The 12,072-nt window shown below is 38.8% G+C and overlaps 1 protein-coding gene across 1 annotated transcript in view; it reads right to left on the bottom strand.

Moving 5' to 3' along the window:
• Window positions 1-12,072, bottom strand: part of APP (amyloid beta precursor protein) — a 204,558-nt gene that overhangs the window by 8,354 nt on the left and 184,132 nt on the right. The window contains 2 exon segments of the mRNA XM_032680859.1: window positions 2,456-2,469; window positions 2,472-2,555. Coding sequence (XP_032536750.1) covers window positions 2,456-2,469; window positions 2,472-2,555 — 98 coding nt within the window.

Here is a 12,072-nt window from a genome sequence, read left to right as displayed (position 1 = left end):
ATTTAAGTGACCACCAAGGGGTGCTTCATGATTTTGCAGGGCAAAGGGAGAATGAGCTGTGCCTGGATGATGTCAATACCCATCCATGACCTAACAGGTACCAGTGGTGCGAAAACCAGAGAAAAGCCACTTGAATTATATGCACTGATAAGGCAAAACAGAGGACAGCAAGATGCTTTATTCTGCATTTAATAAGACTGCCTTTTAGGAGTAGGTATGAAAAGTGGGTGATTGTTTTCCCTGTCCTGTTTTGTATTCAAGGAATACATTGGATTATTTTACATCTATGCATATCTTACAACCCTTTTGTCCTCTTGTCAACAGCAAGCTTTTATTAGTATTTTTAGCCAAAATGGGCAAAAAGGATTAGAGAATAAATTACATTCACAGAATTGTAACACTACCTCATGCTGAAAGACTAAATACTTTGACAAGTATTTAACAAAAATGCAGAGTGAAGCAGGAAACCAGCTGAGAATTATAATGAGCTGTATAACATTTGCACTCTTTAAGAAACACAACCTTCCTCAGAGAGGTATTAAAGCATGCAGTATAAATATTTATATTGTTCCTAGGCACAAGCAAGAAATATGTTTAAACAAAGTTAAGAATTCACTAGAAAGCACACACAATGGACAGTGTTGGCATGAGCTGATGTGAAGTAATAATTTCTCCTGTCAATTTTACCTACCCAGGACTGAAATTCTGTTACCACACTATCTTTGAGCACTGTGGAATACCCCAGCTAATATGCAAAAGAGGAAGGCCTTAAGCACTCTGAGCCGTGAAAATCAACTTAATGTGCAGTTCGAACATGACCATCCATAAAGCAGAAAATAACTGCAATTTCAGCTCAATTCAGAGGTTTGAGTGTAAAATACAATGTGCAGCTCAATTCAAAGCAATATCCTTTAGAGACTGTTTCAGTAAATCCTACCAGGACACAGAAGGAAAGCACAGATGAAAGTGTTTTCTGCTCCCTGCTTTCGAATTAAAGCTAATGGAGAAGGGCCTTGGGCAGGACATGGAGTGTGGTAAGGAAGTAATGCCCTGTAAGCATCAGTCCAATATTTCTCAGCAAGACCAGACTCCTTGCTCAGTCTTAATTGAAAAGATAACCCGGAAGACAGCTCACTAAGTTTTCAATAGTGGTTGCACCTATCAGTAAGAAGTATGGCAAAAAATGCTGTAAGAAGCTAGGAAGGTCCCATTTTAAGCAATGCACTCCCCATCAGCCACCACTGTAAGGGGAGTTCCCAGCACCAAACTGTGTGGGTTGGTATCAAACCACTTAGACACTGAATGGGGCTGCTGGGAAATGCCTATGACAAACCAGTATCTACTGTGTCCAGAACACATTCCTGCAAATTCCTTCCCTTCAGTACAGGTTTGCTCCATCTGGATATTTAACTCATCTGAGCTAAGCATGTCAGACTTTCCCAAATTAGTGCTAATGCATTTTGGATTAGCTCGGCAAACTGGGAATTCTCAGTTCTCAGGCATCAAAGAGATGGCAGAATATCTTTTCACGTAGTGATTGCCTAGTTCAAATGCAAATTTGAGCCCCATGTTAATTTTAATTTTCAGCACTACTTAGCTTAAAGAATATATTAAGAAAAAAAGCTTTCAAGCTTAATATCAGGATACTGAAAGCCATGGAACTGGAAGCAGAAAAGGTTTATAGTCAACACTGCTAATACGGTTCTTCACTGCTTACTAAGGGACTGAAAAAAGCTTTTAGAAGATGCTTGCTCTTACCTACATTGCTTTTGGTTGTACTTTTATGTTCATAAGAAGTACAGTTCAAATGGGGAACAATATTTGCTCCTACGTGCCTTCACCTGTTAACAATCATTTAATATACCTTAAGAAACAAAACACACAGACACAGCCAAAGTAAAATTAAGGCCAGTGGAGAATCTCCTCTTATCCCAAGCAGGCAATCTTGTGAAAGGTTATGCTCCACAGTGTTCAGCTTCCTTCGTGCACCACCACCATCTGTTTTGACAGGAAAGGAATCTATTCCTGAAACGGTGTCACTCTATTTCTTGCTGCACCATGCTGTGTGTCTTTTTTATTTTCTTTTTTTAAACTTAGCATTTTCCTTCCTCTGTATCCCTTCTCTTTAGTTATGAGACCATGACAGATGGACTGTGGGACAAGTACTGTCCATATGACCACATCCAGTGACACAGCAGTGCAAGGCCTGGAACTGTCAGAATTTCCTCTCATGTCAGACTTGATGACTTTCCACCCTCTCTGCTGACATTATTCCAGGTTTACTCTCATCAAAGAGAGAACCAGAAAAATCATAATCTGTTCATGTGATAACTTTCTGTTGGCACTTTCAGCATCCACATCACTGAGGGGAAACATGGCCATAAGTGACTCACTAGCTCAAGACTGAATCAGCAACTCAAAATGCAGGTGTGGAAAGCACAGTTTGTTCACTCACCAGCTTTTGATGATAACTTCATACCCTGAGTCATGCCGGAACTCCGCATCCATCTTCACTTCAGAGATCTCTTCTGTTTTAAACGTTGTCAGCCCAGAACCTGCAGCGCAAAGACGGGGCATTAAATGAAGTCAGCGGGTTCAGATCCAGTAAGGTTTTGCTCAAAACCCCACCCTTACCACAGAAGAAGACATCGGTATCATTCGCACAGAGGAGGAGGGGTGCAACATAAAAGGGAACTGGGAGAAAAGGGAGGTTACATCTGATGTTTCAGTCCCACTGAGGTGACACAGAATGAGCTGGTAAAGTTCCTCGGTTAAACGATCCTTAATCCCCTGCAGCCATATTGGTAGGAGCATCAAAGGCTTTCAGCATGAACTGAGCTGTGAGGGACCAACAGGCGCCTCCTGAATTGGCTCACAGACTGCAGACAGATCTGCTCTGGACAGCCTCTTTAGCATGTCAAGAAAATTTTGTTGTTTAGGCCAAAATCATCCTCCTCCCTAAGCTCAGCCTGCTGTGAGGAAAAAACACAATACCCGTGGTGTGAGGACGGGAACCCCAGATATTGTATTTTCTTGTTTCCTGCGAGTCTGTACCTTTGCACAAACATGCACAAGTAAGTTACTAAAATGTCTGTGAGGTTTACACAGTTCTTATTTGTTTTCAGATTTCATACCACTCAGAACTAATGATTCATGGCTTGTCTCCTCTCTGAGAGGTGATAACTGTCCCTCTTTATTAGAAACATCCAGAAAAGCAAGTGAGCACAGCTTGCAGCAACCCTGTTCTCCCCTTATGGGTGTGAAAGGGAGATGCTGGACTTGTCTAACTGGAAAGAAGGTGAGGATTTCCTCCTGGAAAACAGCCTTAGGAGAATGAGCCAGACTTAATTGCAGCAGAACAGTGTATCCTGTACATGTATCTATGAATCCTGAAGAGCTGGCTCCTGCTTATAGAGAACATATGGATGTTCATGGAGCTGGTTATTTTCCTTCTCAGTATCAATGCACTGACATTTGTATTTCTTGGAGGTACAAACACTGCAGAAGAATGAGATATTTATGAGATATTATTTCCTCTATTTCCTCTCCCTATTGAATATAATAAGAACAAACTGGTTCATATTCTTTGTCTGTATTTATTTTAGCATTTTCTCACCCCCAGCTCTTCTCTCCAAGGCTTCATTCTTATTATCTTGGGCTGACCTTAAGTTCTGATGCAGAGGAAGAACCTCTTTTAAAATTCTCAACACTAACTGACTGCTCATCTGTTCCACTGTCTCTCTGGACTCTAAATAAATTCCTGAAGAATTCCATGTGCCAATAAGCTCCACAGTACTCAATGCAAGAATTATTGCCCTTTGATTGCCTTTGAATGTGCAATTTCTTTTTTTTCATCAAGTCCTGGTTTATTTTTGAATTATGAGTCAGCAAGAATAAACCTTCCCAAGAACTTCTCTGGACTGTACAGACAATCCAATTCTAAGGTTCTGATCTTTCTTTTCATAGGAAACCATGCAAAGGAGAGAACAAGAATTCATCTTCATGCAATAAAGTATTTATGGTTATTTTCTTGAACAGTCTGACTGCTCCATAAATTCTACCTTACTGTCTTTTTTTTTTTTTGTAAGGAATAATGCACTTAAACCTCTCAAATTTCTCTGGTTTTTGATGCTACATCACAGTACTGACACAGACATATTATGGCATTTACATAGGAGAGACCATTCTAAATCCAAGAACCATAAAGATCCCATGAGGATCTGTGCTGTACTATTTGCAAAGTGATCTGGATAAGGGAGTGAATAGTGACATGAGAGTTTATTAACAAAAACTAAAAGTAAAAACCGAGGATAGTCAAAGTAAAACCAGCTGCAAAGAACTGCAGAAGGATATTACAAATTCGAGTGCAAAATAAAGGGAAATTATACTCAATGTTGATACAATGTAAAGTGTGCTTGTGGGATACACAGCCCTAACTATATCATACACAATAAAGGCTCTAGTATAGCTCTGTTCCACCCAGAGACAGAGACCTTGCAGTCCTTGTGCAGTCAAAAAGGCAAAGAGAAAGCTGGGAGCACTTATGAGAAAAGAGAGAAATCAGAAAACATTTTTACACCACTGGTTAAATTCTGCATCTTCATTTTAAATCTAGCTATCCATGCTGGTCACCCCACCTCACACAGAGGCAGAAGAACTACAAAAGATACAATGCAGGGAGACACAGATGATCACGAGTATGGAATGGCTTCTGTACAGCCAGAACTGAGATCGGGAGTCTTCAGACTGGAAGTGACAACCAAGGGGAACACGAGAGAGGCCTATGTGTGAATGACAAGGTGAAAGTCTACAGGGAATGGTCATTCATCATTTCTACTAAGAAATACAGGACACCAACAGGACTATGACACAAGATTGAAAACTAACACAAGAAAGAGTTTGCATATATACATACATATATATACAGAATTTGGTACAATGCACAATTGGATCGTGGAACTCACTGGCACAAATCATGAGGATGTTCAAAATATAAATGAACAAACGTGAAGAAGAAATGTTTCTCCAGGGTTGAGAAACACAACGGAGAAAATACAATTTCCAGTCCTGGAACCTGTCAAATGCTGGCTGCCAAAAGCTCAGTGGATGTGCAAGGGGTATAAGGCAGAGGTGAAATCTGTACATACCCTGTTTGCACCACTGCTAAGAGCAGGAAAATGGACTTGGACACTTCTGCTCTTGAGCTCTGACCACTTTTACTGAAAGCAAGCTGTGACAGCTCAGACTGTGGGTCTTTGTCAGCTTCAGTGTAACAGCCAAACGCTGCAGGCAGGAGTTACAGCAGCATTTCAGAGGGCAGGACAGGTCATGTCAGTGAGCAAAAGGGGGTGACAAGTTCACCCGTAGTCTCAGTTGCTGGAAAAATGCAGGCTCAGGCTTCCCTAAAGCCACATTTCTCTGAGGCTTCCCTTCAGTCCTCCTATTCCCATTAAACAGTGGCATGGGAGCCATACTTCCAGCATGTAGCAGGTTAAACCATCTTTTTGCCTTGAGATCAGACAGAATTTTTTTGTTTTGAGGCAGGTGACCAAGGTCTGGTGGTCTACCTAGCCTTACTCACCAACCCACAAAAATGCCATGGGATCGGAACAAAAGGTGGGATCTGATATTAGGAAGTGAATGATGTTAGACTTACTGAAACTTGTTTTTGGCAGTTGGCACAGGAAAAAGGTCAGAAACAGAAAAATCTTCTATTGCATTAACAAACCTGACAGAAATTTTTTCCCTTCCTACCTCCCTCAGAAGTGAGGAAAAAGACTTCTAAAAGGAGAGCTAAGGAAAACTGGTAGTCTTCTGCAAATAACTGATTACATAGTATGGAGAAGCATGACACTGCACTGCAATCAATTAAATACCTGGTATGAGACAAATATATATATATATAGAGAGAGAGGATTATATATGCCTTTTCACAATGTTAAGTTATAGAACTGAGACTTTTTATTTAACAGGTTCTCTTTATTTCCAGTTCATTCACCTTCCTGTCCTGGACACTACATATTTAGACTTACATGCTAAAATCAAAGATATATTTTTCAAAGGTAGCAACTGAAGAAGGAAAAACTTCAGAGTCTTTTCAAAACTTTGATTACAGGTAAGATGCAAGGGCTTCCTAGTACCCCTCTACCCTTGCACTGAAGACAAGCATACAAAGAAAAGTTTTTCCTCTGACAAGAACTTTAATCCTGACAGTGATGTTTTTTCACTACCAATTCTAGAATCCACAATACAAACACAAAAACCAATGCACGAGATGAGAAGAGAGAGCAACAGCCTCACTGCAAATTCACCAATAACAATAATTATTAGCACTTTTTCTTCTGAAACTATCTTTAGGGAGTAGCAGTCCTAATTCAATTTAAATTTCAATTTAAAAATACTTCAACTCAGCTGGCAAATACATTAACTTGCAGTTCCTTAGAAAAACTGACAAAATATTTTGTTATCAAAACCACGGGCTTAAAAGCATCTACAAAATGAACTACCTATGACAGGCTTTTAATTATACTGATGTTAATAAGCAATATTAACTGCTTTTATACATACATGTGTACACATGCATGTGTGCACAGATACACAGCCAAATATCAAAAAAGCAGCATATAAAAGCCTTATTGTTCCTTGCTCTAAAGGAAAAAAACAAACCATGCGGAGTGAAGAACTACTCATATGAAAAAGAACAAGTAGCTGCTTTGAGGAACACTGTACTCACATAGATAAGCTTCTGTGTTTCTGTAAATACATAGTTAGGCTCTCAGAAGAATAAAAAAAAAGAAGATACAGCAAATTCCACCAAGGATGCAATGAGGTGTACATTATCTACTACACTGCTTGTAATTGCTTCATCTACTGGTTACAGAAACACATAGAAAAGTTTTCTATTTTGTTTCGCACCGATCTGAAACAGAATTAGCTGTGCCTGTGGTCTAGAGTTAAAAATCAAACGTCCAAGTTGAAGCACAGCTGAAATAGGTGGATGTGGGTGGTCTCTACACAGAGAAAACCAAAGTAGCAGTTTGAGCAAGGGACGCACTGACTGCACTCAGGAAAACACTCAGCTCCATGTCCATGAGTTCTGTTTGAGTCACGGCAAGAACAAGGAAAAGATCTGTTGAGTCAAGGCCGTTACAAGAGTAGTAAACAGCTTTATCTGGGTAAAGCTTCATCTAAATAAAGAGGGTGGATGGCAAGGAATGCAGTCTTGAACAACCACTCAGGCAGACAGCCTGTGTGTTCCAATTAGAAGTTCAGCTACTACTTCCATATGACCCTATGACTTTGTGCAGGTCACTTCATTTTGAATGAAGAAGAATGAAGATTGTACACTCATAAGATGGAAATAAGACTATATACTCAGTTTTGTAAGGACAACTCAAGTATCTTTGAGGACTATGCATTTTTAAGACTGCATAGAACTAAAACTTTCTGGTCTCTCCTTGGAAGTTAATGGTAGTTCACTTTTACTTCATAGATGACTACAGAGCTCTCAAAATCAGATAAAGCAGAAAAAAAGTGCAAAAAAGAATGTTATCTTTTTTAAAAAAGATTCTCATTGGATTTGAATGTAAAATAATTCCTTCTCAGAATACATGTGTTTAAAAACAAATAATCAACCCCAATATCTGGTTCAGTAATATTTCTGGCATGTCAATGCAGATGCTGTGCATGTGCACCTATAATTGCATTTGCAGTTGTAACTATCTGACTTATAAAACAAACCAAAAGGATCTAAAGGAAAAAAATCCATTAATGATTTTTATTTGGTAGCTGCAGACAGTTAGTTTAAGGCAACTGTATTGAACTAGCATCACTAAGACAGGGAAAAAAAGCACCCTGGTAACTTCTGGCAAGAAAATCATAAAATAATTCACTAAGCTGTTCTATGCCCTCACCTCATGCAGATGGCCGCATACGTGCTAATGATTCTAGAGAACAGCCATTAGACTTACTGACTCTCTGCAAGCATGAGTTAAAACCCTCAGCTTTTTATATAATGCAATAAAGACACCATGTCCTGACTTATCAGCAGAAGGCCAGGGACAGAGCAGAAGCTTTATGTCCAATATTTCCTCAAAATAATTAAATGTTTGCAAAAACAATCAACTGACAATGAGCTGGGATAATGCATAAAAAACCCCAATAAATCTAAACCATACTTCATGGAAGAAAGTAATACAGTTAATATAATAAAATCCTTGCATTGCGAATTATGGGCATCCTGTGAGTGATGTAATTACAGATGTTAGTGGTATAATTATAGCTGCAACTCTGCAACAGATGAAAATATCTGCCCTGAAAAGAGCACTGGTTTTCTTTATCACCTTGAATTACAGAAAATTTGCCAGTACTAAGCAACACTTCTTCTGATGGCCTGTTTTCCAATTTTCACTCTATTTCCACAGATCAGACCTGCTGAATTAACATGAGTAAAAATGTCAATCTAAAGATATTTTTATGTATTTTTATGTGCGTATTTGTCTCTATATACATGTACACACACACACACACAAAGAAGAAGTTACTAATAAACAGATACTCAAAATTCAGCTACAAGAAATTAAGTGTTCATCATGAAAAAGTGACCTCTGGGGTGCTGGTGAGAAGGAAACACTACCAGAAAAGCTGCTATAGTGCGACTATCACAAAAGAGATCCTCGTTCTATCTGAAGCTCTCCCTGTGGAATTTCTCACGCTGGACTGGAGCCTTGTAATGTCTCCCTTTTTTTTCCTAAATAAGAAGAAAAATGTTACAAATCTGTTATAGTTGTGCTGCTGACTGCTTAGTACATCTAGATATTTCCCTTCCCTTTGACCTTTTACTGTCTCATTTACTTTCTTTCCAGGAAAGAGATGATAAGAAAGGGTTTGAGGCATAATTCTTATTTTTGCTCGCCCATTTGTGAATTAAGAAGGGGAAGGACAGTAAACTGAAGCACTAGGTTCCTTTTCAAACACTCTTGTGAATTACATTGATGTTTTATCTATACTAGGAAATGGGGTTCCTCCTGACATCATTTTCCTCCTGGGATTGATGTAGATCATATTCCAATTCAAACTTCCACTGCAGACAGCCCAGGTGGAGTGCAACAGAGGCGGGGGTTTAAACAACTGGCATAAGTTTCAGTAAATGCTTTAAACTTGGTCTTTATTCATAAGTTTTTCTGCTCTATGGACTGGACAGCTCTTTACTTTTTCTGACTTCACTCATAGATTTTATTTTTTGAAAGAGAGAACGATGTGATGAATTAAAAAGATTCTAGGCATGAAAAATATTATTATCAACTAAATACTTGTTGGACCAGATGATCCTTGAACTCCCCTTCCCCCTTGGTATTCTACGATTTTCTGACTCTTTTCTGTACTGTGACCAAATTACCTCTCTTGAGGGAAAGTGACAAAGATGATTGACATGATTTTGATCTACCGTTAAGAAAAACATAGTGATCATTCAAAGAATGCTGTGTGGGCAGAAAGTGGTAAAAAGAAAATGGAAAAGAGAAAAAAGAGCATGTGTTTGCATGTTTTCTTAGTTCTTTCAAAACTCATTTTCTTCAAGAGCTTTGAGCAGCTACAAAACATTCACTTGTTCTCATTCCCAGGCTTGGACTGTTGCAGGTTGACATGACACCTGTATTTTCACCCTGAAGAAGCAGGTTAGGGTTCCACCTTGTTCACCTGAGCCAAGCAAGCAGAGGCACCAGCTGGAAAGTCAGGACTGTGAAAAGGGCAAATCTTTCAGGAAACCAGTAAGAAGCTGGGCAATTAAAACAAAAAAATTACAAGCAGCTGCATACATTAATCTGTGTCCAGTTCCCTTGTTTATACTTTTTCACTGCAGAATAATCTACTATTTTCTCAAATTTTTCTTTTTCAATAAAAAAGCCCCAAACTGTAAAATCAGATTATCCCGAAAGGACAGTGACTGTAAAAAAAGTATCTCTTTTCCTTTTGAACCTTTAAGATAGTAATTTTATTTGTAACAAGCAAGTAAAAGAGTTTTAAAACACACATTTTTAAACCAACCAACCAATAGAATCTCTTTTCTATTTCACAATATGCATCCATTTGATCTCCTCTATTCCTAGTTTATGAAGATACTCAGACTGGTACAACACATTTTTGTTGAATTGAAATTTTGTCACTGATAAATCACTTTTGAAGGATGATGAAAAATCATGTGGACAGTTATTGACAGAATCTGTTATCAGGAAGAAAAAGTTTGCCTAAGTCTGGGAATGGTGATGAAAGACATAAGGAACTTAGGGTCTACTAGGAGCAGTGAAGAGAACATGTTTATGATATGTATATGGTACATTTAGCACTACTTTAATGTGTCGGAATTCCTATTTCACATGTACACGTAAGACACTTCATGCTGTGAAATTGGGAATGCAAGCACAGCAGTTAGAGATTTCAGTCTCCCCAGGGATGCAAGCAGGGATGAGTGCAGTGCATTCTTGGCAGGCTGGATGGTTTCACTCCCTGTGCCAAACACAGTGGATGAGCCTTTGCAGCACTTAAACTCCATGCTAAAAACAAGGAAAGTGGCCCAGGCCCCTGGACAGCACCATGTTTGCACCTGAGCAGAACACTGAGAAAATATCCCATGTGATTTTCACAGTGCAAAAGTTACTGCATCTACTGGAAATTTCAAGACATAATGGTCACATGCTGAAATGTTTTTTACCTGTCCTCCGTAGTCTATTATATACATTCACAAAGATCACTAACGACCTCTGTTACCTCTACTTTTAGCACTATTTGTATCACCCCAATCAACAAAATGCTCTGATATAGTTGACTAAAACATATAATGTCCATCTGAAACCAGAATGCAGCAGTGTGAGAAAATCTTTTCTCCAGAGGAGGACACCAAGGATTTCTGTCACGTGTGTGTGTGAGGGGACAGAAAGGAGGAAGGAACAATCCTTAGTAATAAATATGGGCCTCGTAACAGGAGATTTTTCAAGATGACTGAAATTAAAGTTGTTAACAATCACAAATTTTAATATTACAAGAAAATTTCTAGATCGAACTAATATTACAGAGTTCAGATTAAACATATTAATGTTTCATTTGTGATGATATTTCTACTGTTCTTGGGAAGAAATGTAATATAGAAGGCAGATAATGCATTACTGGGGGGATGTCCCCTGATCCCATGACTTTTGGCAATGTTGCTCTGTACCTGTTTCCAGACTCTCTGCATGGAATGAACTGAGACTTTAAACACAAGTTAAGATGTCAGACTCCTAGAGCAGTGCTAGGAACACATAACCCGTCCAGCTCTGACATGTATCACAATTGCTGCAACATGTGAGCTGATTTGACCTCCCATTGTCACAATTTCTACAGCTAGTAAACATAGGTGAGTGATCAGAAAGATTTAAACACTGGGAAGGTGTTGTCCATAATGCCAGCAGATGTTTGGAGGACAAGATGAAGGGGAAAAGAATACAGACTGATCAGTTTAATCTGATCTGTAAAAAAACCCCACAATTATGACGTAACACTGAAATAATTCTGACCCTAAAATATACCAATCTCATCTCACTGTGTGTTGGAGAGTAACTTCTGAAATAAAAGGCAGTTTGCTCTCAGTGGAATCAGCCATTTCCAGATAAGCCTAAACAAAAACCAGAGGAAAAACAACTCAAAAGGCAAAACAAGTTAGCATGAAAAGCTAAAATCTCTTCCTTCTGAAAACTTGAATTGTCCCATTTAACTTTTCCAAACATCTGCAGCCTGACCCAAGCTAATCATCTGCTATTATTCTGAAATAAAAAGAAATACACAGGTACCTACAGGTACCTACAGAGGAGAAACAATCACCCTTCTCTGTCCTAGAATGGAAAGAACAACTGCATAAACGTGTCCTCAGGGAATCCAGAGGGACAATACATACGAATTTTTAGATATCTGGAGTTAACTAAGATAAGTAGCACAGTAAAAAATATTAATGTCCCCTGAAATTCTGAAATTGTATGCAAATTCTGAAATTAATTATTAGCCCAAATTTTCTTGACTCTGTACACTCTACGTAGAGGATTT

Source organism: Chiroxiphia lanceolata, chromosome 2 (assembly GCF_009829145.1).
Source record: "Chiroxiphia lanceolata isolate bChiLan1 chromosome 2, bChiLan1.pri, whole genome shotgun sequence".
Lineage (NCBI taxonomy): Eukaryota > Metazoa > Chordata > Aves > Passeriformes > Pipridae > Chiroxiphia > Chiroxiphia lanceolata.
Note: the sequence above shows the minus strand (reverse complement) of the source record. Positions and strands in the feature narration are given on the sequence as shown.